At 40.1% G+C, this 25,005-nt stretch overlaps 1 protein-coding gene across 1 annotated transcript in view; it reads left to right on the top strand.

Moving 5' to 3' along the window:
* necab2 (N-terminal EF-hand calcium binding protein 2) overlaps positions 1–25,005 on the top strand; it is a 151,684-nt gene that overhangs the window by 53,955 nt on the left and 72,724 nt on the right. Inside the window, exons 6-7 of the mRNA XM_026172965.1 lie at positions 21,674–21,810; positions 22,224–22,348. Coding sequence (XP_026028750.1) covers positions 21,674–21,810; positions 22,224–22,348 — 262 coding nt within the window. The remainder of the gene's footprint in view (positions 1–21,673; positions 21,811–22,223; positions 22,349–25,005) is intronic.

The raw sequence follows: 25,005 nt of genomic DNA, 5'->3' as shown, positions 1-25,005 counted from the left end.
GCATTCTCAAACATTCAAAAAAAGGTCAAATGTAATTTTATCCAACTCCTGCACGAGTCTGATCTCACTTCACATCATTTGAGCAACACTTTAAATGCTTCATACCAAGTCAGTTCTGGTTTCAGCAGCAGTTTATCAGGTCCTCAGTAAATGTCTGAGTGCACTGTCTGAGTGCTAGCCCACAAGTAGGGATAAGAGCCTGTAAGTGTGGTAGTGATAGCAGCATACTGTATACAGCGTTTTTCAGCTGAAGCTTGTAAAAAGAGCTCCAGTGATGTTGATTTCTTCATTTCCTCCTGCACTTGTAGTGTAATTCAAACACCCAGCAGACTGTTTTATTTTTAATTTCATTTTAGATAAAAAAAAGCCAACAGCCACATGAAACCTGGAGTAAGACTATGCGGATGTGAGGAGGAGGAGTGGGCAGGGCTAGAAGACAGAGCGTGATATTACTTTGAGCAGAGGGCTGTAGCCTGAGTCTTGGCCTTTTAGAGCCCACTGAGAATTGATTAGCTCTCAATCTACCTCAATGAATATGGACACAGAGAAAAAAATAGTGCGGAGGTAGGCTTTGTACTTACCCACTGCACTGTACTTTAAAGCACTTGTTTGGCACCTGAAGGCGGTTCGCAGTAAGAATAAAATGGATCTCAGCTGATTATTCAGCTGAAATTTATACTCCGGCAGTACTGGCTCTGCTGTGGTGTAAAAGCCTTCTCAAGTCTTTGCAATGGAGCATAAGATAAGTAATATTAGAGTGGAGGCTAAATCACGTTACAGTGCCCAGTGTATTATCTGTATAATTTTATAGGCCATATTCTTTATGCAAAGATATAAATCACCTGAATATGTGTCCCCTGAGAAAAAGTTTGGTATCGTCAGCTGCAAATGACAGCTGGATAAACTGATACCCCATGTGTATGTGTGCTTGTGTATGTGTGCTTGTGTGTGTGTGTGTGTGTGTGTGTGTGTGTGTGTGTGTGTGTGTGTGTGTGTGTGTGTGTGTGTGTGTGTGTGTGTGTGTGTGCATGTGTGAGACTCATCCTCCCAGTCTTTCTCCCTTAGGGACAAGCAATAGATTGGTAATTCATGCAGACGTGATATTTTCATTCACTTGTCACATGTAGACTTCATCACTACGATTGTCAGTTAATGGAAACAGTCACTGCTGCCCGTCTTAAGAGACTGCCAAGTTTCTGTGAATGAGCTGATCACAAAGTAATTAGTATTGATTTATAAAATGAAATCACTTCTGACCTCACATCAAATCACCCCAGGTATTAAGGGTAATTTCCCTGCTAATCCACAAAGGAGAAAAGAGCAGTTATTCAAAAGGCATAATTATCAGTAGATGGTGAGATAACTCAAGCAGCTCAAAAGACGATTAAACTGCATGATGTTTTCTGTATGCTAGCTGTTAATGTTTATTCCATACACATTTGAGGGACTTTTTTATGCATTGTAAAAAGCTTAATTTACATATATAATAGTAAGAGAAATATTTGTGCCTGTTTTAGATTAATGGTATGAGCCTTAAGTCCATATTTCCTGTGTTACGAAGGTAGTTCTTGCACCAGGTTTGATCACCACGGTGATTGTGTTTAACACGTGACCTGGTCCGGTGCATGTTATGTTCAGTTTTGGTTTAAAATTGGCCCGATCTGCCATGTTTTCACTGCATATTTTATTTGGTGTCATATACATATTTTTTCTGAAGTAATACATTTTACATGTGCAACTTATTTAGCTCAGCTAAAAAGTTACAGCAGCACAAACGCTGCATGTGTTGAGCTGGTGGTTCTTGATTCTAGTACTGCTAAGTCTCTTTTACACTTGTTTGAATTGCAGCTCATAAATCGATCAGTTACATTTGTAGGCTGTTTATCACCAAGAATATTCAGTCAGTGAAATTTATTTCACATTTATCTGGCAACAACACAGAGTGATTTAGACTATGGAAGTGCCAGAAGAGAACACACTAGCCACCTGTATTGTTTAAGTTATATAATTTAAAGTGGCAAAGGTCAAATGTGCAGAAATAACACTGAGAGCACCAAGAGTGCAGCGAGCAGTAAAAGAAACACAGCTTAAGACAATTAAATTTGGTTTTCCGATCAACTGATCATAAATTCACAACATAAAGAGGCATCTGCACCATTACTCTTGTGACTTTCAGCACCAGTGTTGCATTTGACTGTTAGATTTTTCATAATCTTTATAAATCTCTATCAGCAGTCCCTCTGATAAGGTCTCTGATTAGAGTAGGCGTAGTTCAATTGATCCATTTTGTGCAGAAGAAGAGTCAAATTGCATCAAACGCCTCGTTTTATGTGAGAGTACCCCGAGCTTGAAGTGGAAAAATCCGAGCTAACAAAGAAAGCTGATCATGCCTGGCTTCTCTGAAGGAGCTTTAAGGTTTTGACGAGCCAGCTAACACAAAGAAGTCCTGCTATGTTGAATTTCCTTTGTAGCATGCCTCTCTAGTCTTCGGCATAATATCTCTTACCTGCCTGTGTGACACCAGTTAATGGGACTGTCAGGTTTTTTAATGATCTGTGGTTTCTTTTATAAATCTTTTGCTATTCTTTCTTTGTGCTTTCTCAAGTTTTTTTTCCCAATCTTCATCTGTCTTGTGGTCTGTGTGAGTTTATTTTCAGTCTGCCTTTCAGGTTACTTGCTTTTTTTATTTTGAAGGTTGGCTCCTTTTTCCCATTTTTACTTCCCGCCGTTGTTCTTTTCCCCACTCTCATTAGTGTCGTAGTTCACCTGTTGCTCTCCTTCATGTTGTTTGTTTTCTTCTGCTGCCTCCTGATTTTTTTTTTTGGATCGTTCCTGCTTGATTTTTGGATCGTATTAGTTCAGTGGGCTTTCTTCTCTCATTGCGCAGCACCTTTATTGTTAAGTCCTTTAAAAGTTCCTTGGTTTGTTTGTTTGTTTGTTTTTTCCCCATCCATCTGCTGTTTCCTGTTGTCTGCATACTGGGTCCTCCTGTGAGAAATAATAAACAAATTGTGACAGAGACACAATGGAGATATTCTCTGCTACAGCGAATCAAAATGATAATCCTATTATCAGAGGATGACTGCAGTCATTTATGAGCCAACTTACACAAGTGATGTTAATCCAATTCTTTTTATTTTTAACTCAGTGTAACACAATTGTTTTTAGTAAATTTATTGTTAAAATATATCACAATGCAAACGCTCACATATCACATTAGTCCCTAGCAGATTTTCTTGGAAATGCACGCACAGTTCACGAGTCCAAGACTGTCCCTTTGCATGATTAATACTTTTAACACGAGGAGAAAAATTAGTTGATTGTCCAGTTCAGCATATTCTTGTGTCTTACATACAATTATTTATTCATTTGTTCAAATTTAGAGAAAGCTACATGATAGAGATGTTGCTAGTTTTTTTTTAAGTAGGTTTCTAACAGAGGGTAAAGTCCACAAAACTTATATTACACTGAATTTTTCGAACTTTTTAATTATCCTGGCAGTAAAGAAATAAAGGCGTCAGCTGTTGTCCTGCTGTGGCTCATGTCAGCATGGCATCACCTCAAGTGTTCTTTCAAGTTACTATGGTGACAATTGCCATGGAGGCTGGATACTTTAGGGACAGTTGTCATGGATACAGGTTGAGTTGATGTCAGTCTACATGGAGCCAGCTTGTTAGGACAAAAGCTTGGCCCGTTATGTTTTGTGTTCGCAGGCAGATAGAACCAAGGAGTGTGGGCCCTGTTTGGTTTCATACTTTTCTGTGGTCTCTTTGGCAAAACTCGATTTAAAGAGTAAGGCCCCAATTTTGTGAACAACAACAAAGATGCACCCGTCCAAGTATTACAAGCAGGGGGGAAAACTGTAAGAGAGAACTTTGCAGAAGGTCTGCCTTCATGTTTGTTGCTAAACTCTTTTTCAGATTCCCCGGTGACGACTGCAACTACCATGCAGTCCACAGGGATAACCCAAAATGTGTTGAAATGCCTCAAATCCAGGATTCTTTGAACTATTCATCTTGTTTTCTATTTTTCCTGAAAGCCTTTATGGCACTATCAGAGTCAGAAGTGGTTCCAGAAAACTATTTTAATTGGCTTTCTGTCCAGCAGGTGGAGATAAGTAACATCCTCTCCCATGAGGTGTGTGTGTGTGTGTGTGTGTGTGTGTGTGTGTGTGTGTGTGTGTGTGTGTGTGTGTGTGTGTGTGTGTGTGTGTGTGTGTGTGTGTGTGTGTGTGTGGTAGCTGATAAGCGCTGAAGCAGACAACCGAAATAAGAGGAATGTTTCGTCATATCTCCTGACCATACATGCTGTGTTTAATGAGCCACTCTCTTTAGCTTTCAGGCTTTTATTGAGCCAGCCAACACAACTCTGTAGGAGCAGATTCATACATGTAGTTTTTCCTGCAGTTAAAATCTTGTTAGGGCAGATTTTTAAATGATCTGCTCAAGAAATTGTTTCCATCCGACTCCTCCTCCCCATCTTTTCTCCTCTGTGCCTTTTTTCCCTCTCGTGTTCTCTTCTTTCATCTATGCTCCATTGTCTTCTTCCACCCCCAAACCTTTGCTGCCTTTCCCCACACCTGATCCTGTTCATCCTCTCTTTTCTTCATGAAGATTAAGGTGAAGCGGATCACGGGGGAGCGGGAGGCATTTTGGTCTGTGCACAATAATGCCTGAACAGGGTGAGGAGAGTAGAGAGAGAGGTGGAAGATTGATGAAGAAGAATGGGGAGACAAGAAAGGGAAGGGAACAAGGAAGAAAGCTGAAGAGATGGAATGAGGAGAATGGGTGTGGTGAGAGTGTGACAAGAAGTGTAGATGTGTGAATGAATGGGGGGGGGAAATGAAGGTTGTAAAACAGGGGTCTCAAACTTAAATGAGCTGTGGGCAACTGCTGGCACTGTCATCTCATTGGAGGGCCGCTTTAGTGTTCAAGTAGTACAAAAAAAAACCCCACCCACAAATATTTCCAAAAATGTAGTGTTTTGTTTTTGAAAAAATTCTAATAATACATAACTAGACAAAACCGCAAACATGAATGCATTTTATTCTCACTCTTAACTAACTGAAGCCTTTCAGTGAACTACCAAATAAACAAATTGAGACTCTCTTTCTAGTATTTAACTAAATAAAATGCAGACATAAGTGAACACATTAGTTTTTGACTTCTAGTGAAACTTGCTTTCTTTACAAATAACTCTCTCACTGAACTAACAGCCAATCCCTCAACATGTTTGTACTCTCTGCTCATATTGCCTTCATTTTAAAACATGTTTTGCTTTTCAAAGAACTTATTTTCACATTGCACTGAACAACAAACAAAACCTCCCTAACAAAAAAAGTAACTTCAAGGGCCAAATTGCATTATATTTCCTCACGTCAATACACAGGTCACAAGGACAGTTGACGTGTGCTGGAAGTGGCCCCCGGGCCACGTGTTTGAGACCCCTGTTGTAAAACATGCCATGTGGCTCGCTGTGTACGTATGAGAGCATTCTTGGTGGTTTGTGCAGCATTCGTGCCTTATTCATAAGGATTTAATGTGGGTTTATGATGAAAATATTAATACACAGTACAATAATGTTGAAAGGTAGAAGTGGAGTGTTTCGTTGAAGCGGAGCCTATGGTCTTGAACTTTTAGCCTTGTGTAATTTTCTGTTCTGTGAAGCTTTAAAAACGGGCAAATGACCGTAAAAGGTTTTCAGCCAAGTCAAAAATATAACTGAATATATGAATAAATAATTGCTTTGTGAAATAATTACATAAAATTAAAGTTTAATTTTAAAACCACGTAGTTGGTTCATTTAGAAAAAAAACAACCCACTCTTGTTTTCTATTCCAATTTCCAACTGCTGACATACCATACGTCTAATAAATTATTTTAATTGACCAAACTAAATTTAGAAATACAGCATGCTGGTAGTAAAGTGAAGAAAATTAATAAAACTTGTGAATTTGGAGGTAAAGCTAAAATTCTTAATTCATGTTCTTAGATTTACTACTAAATGAAAGGACTTGCTGGTTTTTAATCCATTCTTTTGAACACATAATGACAACAGCTGAGTTTGGTTGTGCTGGAGATAGCTTCCTGTTAAAAGGGAGTTCCTCTTCCCCACCATTGCCAAGTGCTTGTTCATAAGGGAAAGCATTTTGGCACCTGTATATGAGCTACAGAGCCTCTGCTAATAGCATTAAGTGAAGGGGATATAGATGTTGGTTGTGGGGTCATGGCACTTAGCTGCCTTAAGCACTCTAAAGCTGACACATTTCCTTCAAATAAAGAACTGCACTTCTAAAGGTTTAGCTACAGAAATACCACACAGAGACCTTGTGCTGCTTCTCTTTTCTCCTCAATGTTCTGATGAGAGAGTATTGATACCGGATACAAACCTTTTCATGTTGACCTGACTCTCAAAACTAACGTCTAGTACCATCAGAAACATCATCAGGGAAAAAAAACAGGCCTAGCAGAGCAATCTCAGCTGCAGAGCTTTTCCCCACTATTCTTGATCTAAATAATTGAAAAGAAGGGAAAGGTCCTTCCAGTTTTCTGCTCCCTTTTATTATAGAGTTGAGCTTAAGTGAAACTAGAAGCAAACTTACACTCTTATTTATTATAAAAAACTGAATTATTTAGTAAATGTTTAAACATGTTTGCTGCATTTCTTTAGCCCAGACTGAAATGTTATGGGAAACTAATGAATGCATCGTCATTAAGGTTGATATAGTCTACTCTAAGCATCCTGAAGGATAACACCTAGATGGATTGGCACCAATTTTTTGTGTATAGCCGAAGTTTTAATTTCACAATAAGATGAATTCCATAAAATATGTTACATATATTCAACTCACACCAGTCATCACTCATCCTAATTATAAATCTTAAATATATAACAGCCCCCCTACAAAAACAACTCTTTCTCTCCAAGGATGAAGGGAGAGATAGAGTCAGACTCAGAGTGGGGCTGTACCTCAAACCTAAAATCAGTAATCAGTTGGTGAATCCTTTGGCTGGAAAAAGGTGGCAAGTAATACAAGGCCCTCAGCCTCCGTAGTTTCAAGTTTTACTAAATGCACTGAAAACATTTTTTAAGTTGTGATTCCTTTTATGGACAAAAAACGAGGATAAAGTAGGCTATCCAGTAAAAGAAATGTTTTAATCTTAATCTTCAAAGAAAGGGTGTCTGCCTCCCAAACCCAAATTTGGAGTTGGTTCCACAGAGGAGCACCCTGAGAGCTGCAGGCATTGCCTCCAGTTTTACTTTTGGTAACTCTTGGAGCTACAAAGCAAGCCTGCAGTCTAAGAATAAAGAGCTCTGCTGCAATTTTCTGGTGCTATGAGGTCATGAAGGGCTTTGAATGTGTCCAGTCAAAAGAAGTTAGCTTTCTTTCAAGCTCCTGTGAGCAGTCACACTGCAACATTTTGTATCAGCTGCAGGCTACAATACTGGGACATCCTGATAATGAAGAATTACAATAGTCCAGCCTTCAAGTAAGACATCCGAGGGTTAGTTTTCCATCCAGTGTGATGAACTATACCAACATGATCAAATTTTTTTTTAAATATTTTGTTTCCTGACCATTGTCCCTGCCAAACTTACAGGGAAAATTGTTTATCTATTTTCTGATGTTCAGATTCTAACATGTTCAGTATGGTAGCACAGTTGTGAGCATGTTGGCATTTAGCTCATGGCACAGCTGTGCCTCGGTGTAGTTTCAGAGAAATCTTGGCATGGATGGACTATTTTTTTAGATGCCAACGTTCACATTTTGGACAGAGAGGACAGATGGTTTGAAAGAGGAGTGAAAGAAGGCAATTAGGTCCACTGTGAGCGACCATCTTTGAACAGAGGCGGTGGTTTACGACACCAACTGTCTGCCATCTATAATCCAGTTTTGAGATCCCTTCCCAGACGCCTTAACACCCACTCACATCCTGGGCCATCTGACCTCAGGAAATTACATGATAGGGTGGGGCCAGGTTTCACAATGAGCTCACCCGAAACCCTGGCTGATTGTGACCCACACCCGCTTTCACACCTTGGCTCATGTGATTAGGTAGAGGATCATCGGGGGGTCCTTTGTCCCTCTTTGGGGGGAAACACTCACTAGGTTTAAATCTGGGACTCTCCACCATTTGACCCTTAGAACTGAAGAAGCTTCTCGGATGAGAGGTGAAACGTCTTCAAGCAACTCAAAGAAGTCCAGACGCTTTTCTTTCCAAGCTCCTTAGACTACGATGACCAGGATGACTGAGAACCTTCACAGACATACAGCTCTTTGTCTTACAGTCTTTATTTTATGAAATAAATAATATATACAATATATTTCTTAACAATAGTATCCTGCTGTGTTTTATTGTACTTACACACAGCTAACAAAGTGCCAGTTGGTTTTGAACTTTCAGACTCTGCATCCCTTTCATTTTCATCACTAAAAGCAGCTTCTACAGTAGTAGCCATAGTTCACTCCATCACCCATTTTTCTACCAAACAATACTGTAGATGGAATAATTCCTTGCCTTGAGGCAACTTCAGATGGATCAAATCAGCTGCTGTGTTATTGTATTAGCTTTATATATGTGTTTTTATATGTACCTGTACCTGCCTGTCTCCTGTCAAAGTGCTGCAGGTCTCTACAAAGTGGAGGTGGACATGTGACTGACAAATCTACAAAGTGTACTGCTGACTGAATAGGATGTGAATAATTTGTGTGTGAGATTGTGAGTGTATGTAAGAGAGGGAGGGAGAGGCAGAACTGGCAGTGTTTGTGTGTGTGTGTGTGTGTGTGTTGTTTTGTCGGTATGTTGACTGATGAGGTTACACCCAACGCATGAATAATGCAGAGGACTGTGGGAGTGGGAAAAGGAGAGGAAAAAATGGAGAGATGGATGGATAATTGGGTGAAAGGAGTAGGGAGAGACATCGAACCCCACTCAGTGATTTAATCCAGATTTGACTGAATGAGAAATTAAAACACACAAATGAAACAGAAAGCTCAACACAGCACGCGGTGCATTCCTCTTGTCGCTCCATCCCTTTTATTCCCTTCTCTTCTGCATCTCTTTTTTCCCATCCCCCTTCCTATCCTCCTCCTGTTTCTCCCCGCCTTCGACCTCCATCCTCCTCCTCGCCTTCATTTTTTCCCATCTCTCTCTCTCTCTGTGGGCCTGTGATGCTGGCATGCTATCTGAAGAGTGTGTATGATTCTGATGCCTGTTTGTGAGCTTGCCTTCTGTTTAGAAACAAACTCAGGCATGCTGCCTCCTGTTAACCACTTCCACACTTCCAGAAGTCACTTCCACCAGTCAGATCTCTCCAATAGACCAAATGTTGATGTATTATCTTTTGCTTTTTATAGCTTTCCTCAGTCCTGACTGCAAAAACAAATATGTCATGGTTATGTGTCTATGTTTTAATTAATACGGATAATTGTAATGGTGTACAAGTTTCCCTGTAGGTTTCTGGTTGTGGAAAAATGATCAGTTTCTGGTGAGATCTGGTCATTGACTTGCAGCTACATTCTCTTTAGATCTGCTTTCCATTGCTCACATGTAGTTAAATAAAGGGAAACTACTTACTGCCTTAAAAAATGGTGCCTCAATGATTTGAGTGACATCCAACCACCAAAAAATATATATTTTTAACTGGAACAAATGCATCAAAAAATTGTGATAAAAAATAAACAGTAATTATGGGGACCATTAGATTATCTCTCTTGGTTGTCCACTGTTTTGCTGGAGCGGCGCCACTATGGCTGTTTTACCTCATTTGGGAATGACAGTCCTCCTGGCAGTGTCCACAAAAAGCCTTACACACTGGCTTTTTACCCATCTGCCAGCTTCCTGTCCCTCTGAAACAGCTCTTAGTTTTCAAAGCTCTGTAAAAAATTCAGCTGAGGCTTCCCATGTGTTGGTTTCAAGGTTTGTTCGTGCTCATGTGTCCACTCTGCTGCTGAAAAAAACAAAAAACAAAAACAGTGTGATGTGCCAAGAACTACAGTTCCTCCAAAGGCCACTAGAGTCAGGCTCCAAATCAAGTCAACCCCATAGATTGTCATAGACTGTTAAAATGCCCAACTTCATTGATAAAATCACCATGCTTATAACCTGGTTACAACAATAATTACAATTTTTACAGCTAATTTCACAACATGGTTCCTATATAGCCTAATCTTTGTGATACTGGTGCATTTTAAGTATTTCTAATAGAATTATCTGCCGTGTGGTGCAAACTGTCCAAGAAGTTTATAATCTTGTTTCAGTGGGTCAGACTCAAGTATTTTAATGATTATATTGCTTAGTGCCAGTTAGCAGGGTCTGATGCTACATGTTTCAGTCAATGGGTGCAGCTTGCTTACTAAGCTTGCTAGCCTTAGCTCAAAACCTAGCACTCGCTTGTCACTTCTGGCTTGAAAACAAAAAAGGTCGCCTTAAAGCTGAAAGGCCACAAAATGTGGCAAAGCCATTGAATTATATTATGGTGATTACACCCATCTTTTATATACAGTCTATGGTTTACATAGGTGAGATTGTTCACATCCTTAAATTCTGAATAGCACCAAATCACAACAACAGTTGCCTCAAGGCACTTTATATTGTATGGTAAAGAGCCTACATTAATAGAGAGAAAATCCCAACAATTAAATGAGCCCTTATGAACCAGCACTTTGGGAAAGTGGGAAGAAAAAACTCCCTTTTAATGAGAAAAAACTTCCAGCAGAAGCAGGCTCAGAGAATAAGAGCTGTCTGCTGTCGACCGGTTGGGGGTGAGAGGAGGGATACAGGACAGACGACACACTGTGACAGAGAGCTACATCCTCAGGTGAATCCCTGCTTGCAATTCCACTTAGAGACTTAAGTTTAAAGGAATTGGTAACCTCTTCTAAAACCCTTTTAAAATACATTTTTATAGCCTTGTGTTGATGTGATTCTGTTCTGGTTATTTTCTGTTACTTGCTTATTGCGTATCACTAGTCTTAATATCCTTTGTAGAGGAAAAGTATAGGGGTTTTTTTCAATCTCTATATTGTGTTTTTCAATTTCCATACTTTGCATATTACTAACCCAGGAGAGTCCTGAGAGGAGGACTGTGTATACAGAATATTTCAGACTGCTTGGGAGCCTGCAATGTCCATATCTGACTGCCGTATTGCAGTATGATCACCACACCAGCCCTGAGATTTTATCCACACCTTTTTTGTTCAGCCTTGAACAAAAAGTAGAGGCTTTTCAAATCTGACTACTGAGCTCCATCTCCAGAAACAGGGTGTCAGTGAGGACTGTCCCAAAGCATTTGAATTTATGGATGGTAGTTTGTGGAGGGGACTATCAACACCTTGGCCCACAATATTTATTTTTTTAGGTACATGGTTAAGCCAAAGTGACTGTAGAGAGTCAGTCCATCAGTTTATTTGAGACTGCGTTCACGGTGTGTGGGAACTACAGCTAAAGAGAAAGTCTCATACGATAACAGCCTTCCCCTTTATGCCAAAATGCTCATTCATATAATCTAATAATTCCTATAGGTGCATGATCACATAAATTATGATTAATACTGATTTATTGTGGCTTTCTCAAAAGTATCTTGTATCATCTTTGTTTAACCCTTCAAGACCGGTCGGAGCGGGCAAGCTCCGTTTTGAGTAACTATTTTTAAAATTCCGGTAGAACTGCAACCACATAGGCTAGTGCAGTAATTTTTTTTGCATATGAAACCGGAGGACTTGTACTCACATTTTTCCATCAGCTTGTCCTAAATCACGGTTTCCTTCCACATAGGGCATTGCAAATATTTCGTAAAAAGCATTTGCAGCAACAAAAACATAATAGTCCAGAAACACGGTTTGCCGATCTGATCAGCTGTTCATAACACTTTCTACGTTGGAATAGACATCAGCGCATGTCCGCCATTACCTGCTCAAAACCGCAAGTGATGTCATTTTCGCGGAAAATGTAGTTTCAAAAGCATAAAGTCATGTTTGACTTTATGCTTTTCTGTATAGTTTCAAATTGCACTGCTGGAAATAGTTTATTTTGATGCACATTTTTTGCAAATTTGCATTATAATATTTATTTTCGGTTTTCCTGCAGTAAATAAAAATTGGTGTATCTCAAAAATAAAACTATGAAGACACTCAAAATAAATTTCCTGTGGTGGGAAGCTGTTTTGTGCAACTTTTTTGTATTTACAGTTCTGAAGGATAAACCTCATAAATTTCTCTAACTAGAAATATATGTAAAAAACAATTATCAATTTTTTTTGTAGTTTATTGTACTTTATTGCAATTTATGCAGTTACTATGGAGTTCATGGATACATATTATTAAAATTTGGGATATAACGGTTGTATTGATGTATGGCAACTTGAAATGCTCCCAAAAATGGCACTACAGCATGTAAAAATATAAAGTTAAGCTCTGGTGGACTTGGCTCTATGGTAGGTCTTAAATGGTTAAACAATCCGTAAAGATAAATTCTTTAGCACCCACAACTGTGCTTTAAAAGCAAGGCTCCTAAACCAGGGGTCTAATTTGCATATTGAACCAAATACAAACACGGAAAGAACACAAGTCAAACATTTGAAGACTGTAACTCTCTCTTTTTTTTCCTTTGGTGAGTGGCTGTGCAATGGCCACAAAATCCCACTGAGAGAGTAGATTATGGCGGTGCACCCTGTGTGTATGTGTCCACCCTCAGTTTAGTGTCATGCTAATGGCCTGGTAGATGTTTTCAGTGGAGGAGAAGCGGGTGGTCAGCCATCCGAGTCTACCATTAGTGCTCAGTCTCACACACTCGCGTGCACACAGTGTACACACTCAGCTGAGCTTTCTGTGGTCAGCTAGCAGTGCAGCTGGGATGTCTTAATAAGAAGATGGTCACTGGGAGTAAAAAAAAAAGGAAAGTGGAGAGTAATAACCAAGGAAAACAGGCTGAGCTGTGTGTGTGTGTGTGTGTGTGTGTGTGTGTGTGAGAGAGAGAGAGAGAGAGAGAGAGAGAGAGAGAGAGAGAGAGAGAGAGAGACTGGAGACTGACTGACTGCAGCTAAATCTGATTACTGACGCAGACGGTGAGAATAGACATTTATGGGGAATATGTTTCTCCCTGTTACAGGTGTATTTGCTTAGACCTAGCTTCCATGCAGCTAAAATTGTGTTGCTTGGAGACATATTGACTGAGGTTGCTCTGATACGATTTTAATTGGCTGATGTATGAAGCTGAGGCAGGGTTTTCGAATAGCAGACCAGCCAGGGAGATATGCTTCTGCTTTCCAATCCATCAAACTTCTGTTATCCCCACAGGTAGAGGCCTGCTTTGGGAGACAATGTCGGGTCTGCAGTGAGACTTGTGATATAAAATTTGACTCGTCTTTAACTGTGAAATGAAAGGAATTAACAGGACTTCAACTGGCAGACAACTCAGACGTCTGGTAACATAAACAACTTTTATTGGTTTCCATGGCAAACAAGATCAAACCAATAGAAAGTAATCTAAAAATAGTCAGCCAAAGAAGTCTCCAGAGAGCACACAGTGGTAGGCTGAGATGTGGGCGTTGTATGTCCTGAAGCAGTTTGAAGGAGAGTTAAAAGGAAGTGCAGGGACAGGAAACTGCTCACAGGGTATATGAGCTCTTCTCTTCTCTTCTCTTCTCTTCTCTTCTCTTCTCTTCTCTTCTCTTCTCTTCTCTTCTCTTCTCTTCTCTTCTCTTCTCTCAGGGTAGCAAAGTAGCAGGCGCTCTGTGTTTCACCACTTTGACACTTTTGACTTTCTTCTTGTCTTATTATTCTTATGATGAAACTTTGAGCTCCCCATGACTGTTAACTCATTCACTGCCATTGACGTCTATAGCCGTCAATTGCAGTGAATGAGTCAATGGGTTTAACTCATTCACTGCCAATGGCTGGCAGTGAATGAGTTAATAATCTTTTTTTTCTTCCATGCCAATCAGACTCACAGTGTGCTGCACTGATGTAGTTATATTTCTCGGGAGTTGTTCTTGCCAGGTTATGTGGAAGGTTGCAATGTAGGATTAAGAGGGGTTTCTGGTTACATCCTAAGTAAATTTCCCACTGAAGCATAAATCAGGCATCAAGCGACGGGTGACATGTAGCAGAGCATGCTTCCTGGACACAAGCTGGGGCCTGATCCCTGCAAGAAATCGCTGGGTCACCCAGAGTTAATTGAATGTTTTTAAAATGTTATTTTGAAAAACAAAAAGCATAGAAATTTGCACAACGGTGTTAAATATTTCCCCCATAAAGACGACATTTAAGGACTTCCCGTGTAACCTTAATGACAAGTTGTAACACTTCAGTATATGTGTATAAAGATGTGGTTTGACGGCCATTAGAATAGTTTCCGGGTTATTCCAAGTGTCACTACATTATGATGCAAACCCGATCATTTTGTTCTACAAGCACGCCTGAAATATGACAGACAGAAACCACTTGTGTCAGAAAAAAATTCAAGGGTTACTTTTGGTTGACTTTCAAAGGGTAAAGAGTTAAGTTAACATTGTAGGACCTACTGAAGCAGCCCACCACTGCACCAGCTGTTTATCTAACATGATACCATAGAGCTTTTTTTTGTCTCTTTTTTTCAAACCTGATTGCACATCCATTCCCTTCTAAGAGCTCTCACTCAATTTCTCTCCTTTGAGACTGATCGTGCTCCTTCACGCTAAGCTGAAGGATATAACGAATTATCAGTGGATCGATACCAACACTTACATCCTCTATGTCAGCCATCTGTCTGAGAGATGGTCAGCAACAGCTTTGTCTCTGCCCTGATGTACAGTGAACTGTGAAGACCGTTGTTACATTATTAAGACTGAACAGCACCACAATCACAACTTGATTTGGGGCTTTACTAAAATGGGCGAGCCACTCACTGTTTCATCATGCAGAACCCAGTCATTACATCTTGGTGGATGCTGCTGTGAGCAGAGGTTCTTAGGTTAACCTCTTTTCTCCTCTCCCATTTTGTTAGAATTAATGAAGTCGATGTGTAGCTTTAAAGTGCAAGGGAAGCATATGGCAAATGGCCTGATGTTGTCTGCAAAGCACACTGCACTGAGGTTGTTTGCATGAAGTCAGTGAGTTTAATGAAGTCAATTTTGCAAGGCACATAAAAGCAAATCGAGTAAGAAGTAAGAAGAAGTTCTTACTTTACCGAACAGTGCATCCTTGGTATGAATTCATTAAAGGTTTTATAATTTTCTCTAATAATGTATTTCAGATGCTGCTATATTTCTTTTAATTTGCTGCCCCAGATCTCGAGCTTGGATGTGAAGCAGAGGTGATATTCTTATAGTTTGTTTCTACCGGGATGCAGGTTTTTATCACAGTTTCGAAGAGAGCATTATGCTACCTGGTTTGCCTTAGGTCATAACAGAAGGTAACTGTAGCCACGAGTAGCCACTCGTGTCAATCATACTGGAGATGAACATGTCACCACTGCCTCTCCACAAAGCTTTTGTGACCCCATCAGGGACGGGCTGAGGGTGGAATAATTTCCCCTAACTAGAACAACCTCTGTAATCACTGATTACCACCTACAATCTTCTGTAATCAGCCACCTCCATCTTGCTACAAAGTGTGTGTGTGTGTGTGTGTGTGTGTGTGTGTGTGTGTGTGTGTGTGTGTGTGTGTGTGTGTGTGTGTGTGTGTGTGTGTGTGTCAGAAAGAGAGAAGAGGGGGGGGGCTGAACACATGCGTAGGTTGTTAACGAGGAGTTTTGTTGTAACCTTAAGAAAATGAGGGAAATGCAAGAGAGCAGGATGAAATATCACAGGCACATACAAAGGACTGAGTGACCTCCCTGACGCAGTCTCTTACTAGTAACTGAATAAATTAGTTTTACTGAAAAAAATACTTTTGGACTATTTTTCACTTTTATTGGACAGTGGGGCAGAATCACACCCAGGCTCCTGCAGCCTTTTGCCATGCTCAACCGGGTAAGTTAAAGAAAGACCTTTATTTTTAATTTTTCTAACAACAAAGCCACCTCCGTGCTGGAATAAAAACTCTGTCAGGGCATATTGTTGCTTTACGCATATGCATCATTTCATAGGAAGTCTCTGGCACAATGCTGTTTGGAAGAGGCATCAAAATACAATAAAAATGTTAAGCCTCACCGTCGTGACGGTTTGAAGGAGAGCTTTGTATTTCAACACAGTAACACTGTAACTCAGTTTATCTATGAGATAAAGACACACTTATAGATGCTAGGAATAATACACAAAGCTAATTACCAGGTCGTGTTCAGGGAGCCAGCTGAGAGAGGGAGGGTGTATCTCCTCCTGGGTCAGTGATCTGTGTGAATTATAGATCACAGTTTTCATATCCTGGGTTTTGTAGCTGGGTCCATGTGAAACATTTGAAAGAGGGAGCAAGGAGGGGGCAGGATAACTGAGGAAGAATGGGGAGGACCACGGTGGATATACACGCTACCTAAAACATGTTGCATTCACTGCATATTTTAAAGTGTTCTGCAGCTGTTTGAGCTGCATAAACATCATTAACTGGTGAAAATGTGTTTAAAAGTTTGGATAGTTTCAGATGTGTTAAACCAAATTTTATTAATGTCTGGTAAAATGGCACATGTTATACAGCCTGGTGTCATACAGGGGCTCATCAGATGGCCTCCATTGTTAAGTCATGATCTTTAAAACAGTTTAAAACGCCCTGCACAGTGTTTTGACTGCTTTGTGTATTTATCAGCACCTAGCTGGAACTTTATGTATCTGTAAATTTTCTATTTTTTGTACTTTAAGGATGCATAATGACTGTTCACAGCATTAAATAGATCGGCAATTCTACGAAACAGTTGCTTTATGTACTGTTAGCATTGTAGCAGCTGACTTCTTGGTCGTATTTTTCCATCTGTACTTTTAGAATGGTCAATAAAAAAGGTTTATTTAGGTTGTTTCTCGGTTAACCTTGTTAACACATACATCAAGCACTAAAAGTAGAGTTGTTAGTGGCGTTGAAAAATAATGCAGTAGTTTCTTCACTTAATTCTACAAAGGGAAAAAAAGGGCCAGTATTCATTGTCAGCACCCGCTGTATTTAAAACAGCACTGTGTCAAGGTACTTGTCAGGAATGTGTTTTTACTTTGAAGTGGCTAAAATTTAAAGGGACATTTTCAGTAAGGACACAAACGTGATCTCTTATAACAGCCTCATGTCACTGAAAATGTCCTGGAAAATGATTTCGTGAAAAAAGCTGAAAAAAACTCTGCCTGCAACTGTAATAGCATAAAAATATATTTGTTATACTGTTTACAGCCCCGGGGCCTCTTGTAGTGTTGCTGTATCTGTTCTGTGTGGCAGGTTTTCATAAATGGAGCTGAGCCATTGCTTTTGTTTTACACACTTCTGTGCATTGCTTTACACTAATCGTGATTTTCAATTTCATGTTTACATCAGTTAATTTGAATAAATGTAATTCTTTAGTGCAGCAATGACAGAAAAAATGGGGGAGAGAGGGAGAGATGTGGAATGGTGTGCCACAGAACTGTTAGGCCTTAAACGCCTTGGCCATTAAGGCACTCCATTTTCTCTGAAGTTATACTGGTGGCATGTTTTTGGATACCCAAATTGAGAATTTTTTGAATTCTGCACAGTGCCTTTAAAATTTCATACTTCATATTCTTGGTAGCTTGTGTGTCCCTACAACTCTCCAGTTTGTCAAATCTTATTTTCATGGTTTGCTTTGATGCAAACCTTTGCAAGTAGTGCCCAAATGTTACAGTTATGATCAGCGATCTTGCATACACGTTCATATGAGCTCATGCACTTTTCCATTTTATGTGAGATTGAAATCTGTCTTCATGTTAGGTTTATCAATGCTTAAAAACTTACAACGACATAATATGGTAATATATATGTATGGGATGACACGGTATCGACAAGGAAACAAATAAGCTTCTTGTTGTTTGTGACACATCCATTCATTTCCATCCAGTCTGTGGATAATGGCTCTGTTAATGATAACAACAATGGATTGCATTTATATAGCACTTTTCTAGGCACCCAAAGCGCTTTACAATTCCACTATTCATTCATTCACTGGTGCAGGCAAACCACAGTTGTAGCCACAGCTGCATTGGGGCAGACTGACAGAAGCGATGCTGCCATATCGCGCCATCAGCCCCTCTGGCCAAGTAGGCGGTAGGGTAAAGTGTTTTGCCCAAGGACACAACGACCAGGACAGAGAGAGCTGGGGGCATCAAACTGGCAACCTTCCGGTTACAGATGAGCTTCCCAACCCCCTGAGTTGCCCTGACTTGTGTTAAATCTTGTGTCTGTTTTGTGTATGAACATTTGGATAATTGTGCTAAGGGCAGTTATATCTCAGCCTTCATCTATTATTTTGCCTCTACCGACCATCATAATTCTTATATCTTAGCTCATCCTTCTTGCAAATCTGCTGATTTATAAGGCACATGCATTTACATTTACCCAGAGGGAATTTCCTACCAATATTTTTTTTGTTTGCTATAAATGCTAGAACTCAGCTTGTCTAACTAAAGACAAAGCATGTTGAATATATCAAATAAATGGCAAGACTTTATCAGCATTTTCCAATTTTAAGACTAAATGTCCACAATTGACTCGCAACACCGTCATAAACTATTCAATAAAACTGATAAGATTCTCCTTTTTCATTTCTGTTTATTCAGACGTGTATCCCTCTTAAATAATTGAATCTCAGCGTGGTAGTCATTAATGTGTCATCGGCGCTTCCTGAATAAAACAGTAAGTACAAATTGGACGACAAGCCTAAATTCTGTAATCTGGTTGCTGTTTTACAGATAGTTGAGCTTTTATTGGATGCTTTTGAAAATCAGAACTAGCTGACTGGACTATTCTGCACACAGATACGGATGAGTTTGGCTCTTTCAGTGTATGCTTGCTTGTGTGCATGTGTGGAAGTCATTGACTATGATAATGGAAGTCAATACAGAGGCCTGTGTGATTCGCTGTCTCACAGGAGCGTTTGTCTTTGATTAGAGTGCAGCAGAGAATGGGTGAATGCACAGGAACCTTAATTGTCTTCCTGAATCACTGCACTGTGACTCCTGACAGTAAAGCTGACATGACCGACTGACTCCACTCTCTAGAGTACATGTGCAGTCAGTTATGGCCTGGTGTTCAATAGTCAGGTTTTCATGTATTATTCTGAAAAGGTTTTGGCCTTAAACATGTCTTAAGCAGTACATGAAAGCTGGCAGTTTTATTTCTTTGTCACCGTTGCCTGTCAGGCCCCAACGTTAGCAGCAAAAATAGAATTCAAATTCTGTCACCATCTCTTAAGTTTGCAGACTGAAGACATCTGGGTGAAGCAAATTGGTTCAACTGTGTCCAGTTAGCTAATTAAGCTGAAGTTGCTCCATGAGTTGGTGGAAAATACTTTGGTTGACTTTGAAATGTTTCCAGGTGATTAGTTTTGACGCACCATAATCTCGCCGGGGCCTTTCTGTGTGGAGTTTGCATGTTCTCCCCATGTCTGCGTGGGTTATCTCCGGGTACATCAGATTCCTCCCACCAAAGACATGCAGTTAAGTTAATTGTCCATATGTGTAAATGTGAGTGTGAATAGTTGTCTATCTCTGCGTGTTGGCCCTGCAACAGGCTAGCGACCTGTCCGAGGTGTACGGTAGCTGGGATAGGCTGGATGGATATTTTTTTGATGCTTTCCTCCCTGGAGATCCAGTACCACCACTACCAGATTTTATCTATTCTTAAAATGCAGCCTGATGCTTTTTTCTTTTCATTTTTCTACTTTTAAGTTTACCAGACATGGCACATTCATCAAATAGACTGCCTAGTACTACTATGTTTATGATTTATTGGGCTTTATTTTTGCTATAAAATATGTTAGAGCTGCAGCTGTGTATTTCTCCTTCTATATTCTGACTAAAACAGTTTCAAATATGCATAAATAAAAACACTTCCATGCATTTTCTTCTACTGGTCCAATTTAGGATCTTCAGGGCAATTGGGAACAAAACTCCCAACCAGCAAGTGGTAAGAGCCACAGTTTGCCCTCGATGGGTTACCAGGACCTAAATTACTTAATCATATGGTCAAATATTGGTACAGTAGAAATAATGAGGGTTAAAATTTTAGAAACATACTCTTATTAGTTTCGCTTTATTTTACATACATGTTTACATATACTGTAACCACTAGCCTTGGAAATAACTCTTCAATTTCTTATACTGACATGCCAATGTTCCCAACTTGGAGCGAAAATGAACTATTCATGTCAATCTTTTAGAATTTAGATTAATTTTTTGAGAGAGAAAGAGAACAAAGAAAAACCAAAACACTACCTTAAAGTCTTTAAATGCAAACTGTAACTTGCAGTAAACTGTAAAGTACAGCCTCATACTTGAAATCCAGAACTGACAGATGTGCTGCGACTCATTTTGAATGGACTGGCTTTTTTTAAATTTATTTAAAGCACACCTTCACGCCGTTAAATAATTAAGTGGTCGCTGTGATAAGGTCATCAGAGTTAAAGCAGGAGTGCCAGTCTTATCTGAAACACTCAACTCCTCTGACAGTTTGCTGTGTTCACACTATCAGCGGAGCAGCTCAGGGACGCCTGCTTTGATGCGTTCACTAGGATGTCACTTGTCTTTTTTTAGCTTCTGTCTTTGAAAATGTTTGAGGTAAAAAAAATTAAAAACTTTTCCAAATTTTCCACATTCACAGGTCTGTCGTTTATTATTGGATTCTCATTTATTTTAAATATGCATTCGTTCAAGGACTCATAGCCACTCATGACACAATTTAAAACAGCTCTGGGAAAGCTGAATACCAACAGACTGATGCACTTCATCTAAGGCGGCTGGTGTAAATCGGGTGGAACAGTATTGTAGTAGAACGGTGAATGATGCTGACAACTGATGACTTTATTGATCCCTCGCCTTTCTTGCTGCTATGCCTTTGTGTATTGCTAGAGAAGAAGAATATTGTTTCAGCGGCTTCGTGTCTTTGTCTGCTGAATCTGAACTGAAACAGTAGGAAGTAGGAAGTCACATTTTCGTGTCCCTATGGGGCTACAAGATTTCCATAATTCAACATTTCCTTTAAGGCAAAAGTGCTTCTTAAATTCTAAAAGTAAAAGCTTTATTTATATATATCATTTACAGTAATTAGCACACACAGCAGAATAGCATCACACAGTAGTGGCCGTTTGTGAAAGACAACGCTTGTCTCAAAGTTTCAGTGACACCAACCTTTCCTTTTTCACTGCAGCTGCAACACACTAAATCCACAAAGTCAAATAATCAACTGTCTGTATAGACGTCTCAAGTCGTTCATTATCCAATAATCCATTACCAGCTGTCAAGTTCTCCAAATACAGTGCACTAGTCTGTTTTTACTTGTTATTTTTGCCTCCCTATCTGCTGTCTGTCCACTGCGAGAAGCAAATCAACCATTAAATGAATGCAAGGAAGAAGCAAAATAAGATTTGAGCTGAAAAGTCTCTTCAGGATAGTAACGGACAGGAAGGCTGCAGTGCTGCGCTGTGATGTGTGAAGGACATGATGAAAGGGGAAGAAAATATTGACTTCACAGACATTTTGATGTTACATCTTTTGACAGAACAACTCAAATTATATATGACACACGCTGTCAATCCTTTTTTTTTCTCTCCAGGTGTATGAGAGGGGAACCAACGTGGAGCAATTTGTTACCCGTTTCCTGCTGAAGGAGTCAGCCAATCAGATCCAGTCTCTCCTGAGCTCTGTGGAGAGTGCCGTGGATGCCATTGATGAGCAGCACAGCCAATCAGGGTGAGCCAATGAGGGGATCGCTGGCTGTTATGTGTGAAATTGGGAATGTGCACATGTGTGTTTGTTCGTGACTGTGCACATGTGTCACGGTATTATGTGTAAAACTCAGATTGTCAGCGGCTGTAATGGGAACCAGGCAGTGTTTCAAGCACAAATCGTCTTTGGTTAAAACATCTGTCACTCTTGCACGCACACACAGAAACCAATTTTCATCTCCTTCATCACATTTTCATCACCTTCTATCTCACCTTCATTCCTCTTTTGTATCACTCGTGCGTAAGCCAATTCTCCAAATCCAAGGCATTTTATTGTTTTTTTGTCTTCTATTCTCCGTTCCTCCTCCTCACTTTTTTATCTAATTCTCTTTTCCCCCTTCCCTCCTCTCCATCCTTCTCCATCTCTCTATTTTTCAGTCATCTACCTGCCAAAGTGAGTCCACGGATGTCAGGGAAGCACTACGAAAACACTGTCCCTGACTATCCCCCTAATAACAGAGTCAGCACCAGGGAGGCTGTCAGGACCATCAATACTGCTTCAGGTGACAACTGCAAACACACACACACACTAAAGCACACGCTGAAGATTGCATGATTGGAGGCCATCCTTCATGTAATTAGCTTCACTTCCCATCCTTTTAGCAAGGTTACAGCGTTCTGACTGAGCAGAAATCAAACTCTAACTGTTACTCATCAATTTTACTGCACACACACTTATCCTTATGTAATTTATGCTCCATTGTAAAACACCTAAATCAGCCACCTGCACAGGTCTGATGCAGCTTCCCCGTAGCGGAAAGGGCAGCGCAGAGAAATTCTCATGGAAATGAGGGAACGGGTTTTTGAGGAGTCAAGAGCTGAACTAAAAGCAGGGGAGGAAGACGGCGAATAAAGAAAGCGATGGCTAAGGAAGAAAAGAGAGAACATGGGGAGTTTATTTTTTTTTCAGCATATCCCACAAGGTGTTAAAATTTAAGGATAAGAGTGTGTTAGTCCACTCAGCACTTGACTGTCTGGTGATTTTCTATATGAGGATGTGCAAGAGCACTAAAAGTTCCTTTTTTCTCTCTCTTTTACTCTGTTGGTCTTTCTCTCTGTGTCATCCTTCACCAGCTGGTAGTTAGCGCAACACTGTACCCTCACTTTGAAACTTTGTACTCTTCAAACAAATTGCTTTTCCAAAAAGTGACACCTCACATTTTCTTCAATATGATTTTTGTACTTTAGTCTAATTACTTTGGAATTTATTCGTTGAGACATGTACTTAAAAGTCAGGCATTTTCTTTAGTGAATGGACCCTGAAATACAATTGACTCTTGGACTGCTAACAAAACTTTATGTAATGTCTGAACACTGAACTCTTGTGGTTCATTGACGTTATTCTGGCGTATTATGCCAGAGATCCAGCTGAAAGGGAGCTGGATCTCTGGCATAATACGCCCCGATGATTTTGCATAATCCTCCGAAATCAACAACAGTGGAAGTGGTGCCACTTTCTGTTGTCCAACCTTTGCCTTAAATCTAAAAGCAAAACATCTACCTTGAAACAAATGTGTGAAATGTCTGCCTTGCCAGTGAAGTGATGTGAATTTTAGAGATCTACTGCTTCACTATCAGGTCTAGAGAGCCTGTTATTCACTTAAACAGGCGGGCCATGCCTGCAGCAGACTCTGTGTTCATGTTGCTGTCACTGAGTGAGCCACTGACACCTCCTGCAAACTTGCATAAAGTCATTCACATAAAGTGAGGTTCTGATGGTCTTTATCACCACTGGGTATTGTTAAATGTCCTTCCTTCTGCTGGGCACTGCCCTGGTCATTCTGAGCACATACAGCTCCTGTTAACAGTGCCATAAACCACAGAAATCTCCCAGCATCCCAATCCAGTTATGATGCTGATATGTGCAGAAGCACTCCTTTAGACAGGGACTTCCTAAATTCAGGGACTAATTTATCCTTTTTCAGGTATTACGCTTGAATGTTTAATAGTGATTTATTATTCCTTTGCACATCCTCACCATCCCTTTTGTCGAGTTGTCCTCCATCACTTCATTGATATCTTTTTTGATTTTCTTTTCAAACCTTTTTAACCATTTCTTGCCAGTGCGATAGTTGCCCAGAGTTGTTTTGTTGTCAGAGCAGCTTCGTTCATTCGTTCACTCCCAGACTTTTCATTTGTGATTCTCAGTGACCTAAATTTTCAGAATTCATGATGGAAATTATTACAGTGTCCCAAACTGCCCGTGCAAGGTTATAATCTAATGACACCAGTCTGTATGTATCTGACCTTAATTATCTGTCACTAGCAATGTGAGCAGCTGCCACAAAAAGTTAGGTTTTGTATCGCCAGGGAAGTGTGCAAATATTAGACTTCTTCACCTCCCTCTGTGTGAAATCGCGGTGAACCTTTAATGCAAGTGCACACTTGAGAGGTTGCAGCTGTTTCTATTTCGGTATATTGCAGTTTATGCCAGATGGTTTCCAAGCTTAGCTTCACATGTTACAGAGCCAAATGTGCAGAGGTTAAATGTCCCTTGTCTGATGATTGGTCGTTCCAGCACCATCGCTGCATTGTCACAATCAAAGCTCTTCTGACTTCCTCCATAAAGCGAGAAACAGACTATCATCCTACACGTGTTCCTTACCCCCCACGCTTTGGCAGAATGCAACAACAGAGTGTTCTCATTGTCAGGCTTCATCTTTTCTGATGGGAAAGTACTGGCAAAATGACATTGTCTGTTTAGACTCCGTACATAGATGTGCCTCATTTTTCCTCACAAATAGATATGTGATGCCAGCCTCCACATGTTACAAATGACTCGTCCTTTGCCTTGCAGTATATTTCCGAATCATACAAAGTGCCTGCCTAGCTTCTTCATCTTCTACAAATGTGATTTCAGTGCATGGATGGGTGCCATTCATGGTTTCTTTAGTTTCATGTCACTGGAGGACGATGATTTCCTGCATGGCTTGTGAGCAGAGAGGCTCTTTGTCTGATTGTACAAGGTCATCATTTGCCAAGTTCTCTATTCACTCTGATAGTCCTGAAGAACATCCACCACCTTCCATTTGTCTTCTGCTCAATTCTGACAGCTACAACCAAGAGTCATGTCCTCTAGTAGCATCTTTAACAGGTATCCAATACCAGTCCCATTGACTCTAGGCTCCCAATTTGAATTTTGCATTCATCATATACTGTA

This window comes from Astatotilapia calliptera, chromosome 7, assembly GCF_900246225.1.
Source record: "Astatotilapia calliptera chromosome 7, fAstCal1.2, whole genome shotgun sequence".
In the NCBI taxonomy this organism is placed as follows: domain Eukaryota; kingdom Metazoa; phylum Chordata; class Actinopteri; order Cichliformes; family Cichlidae; genus Astatotilapia; species Astatotilapia calliptera.
Note: the sequence above shows the minus strand (reverse complement) of the source record. Positions and strands in the feature narration are given on the sequence as shown.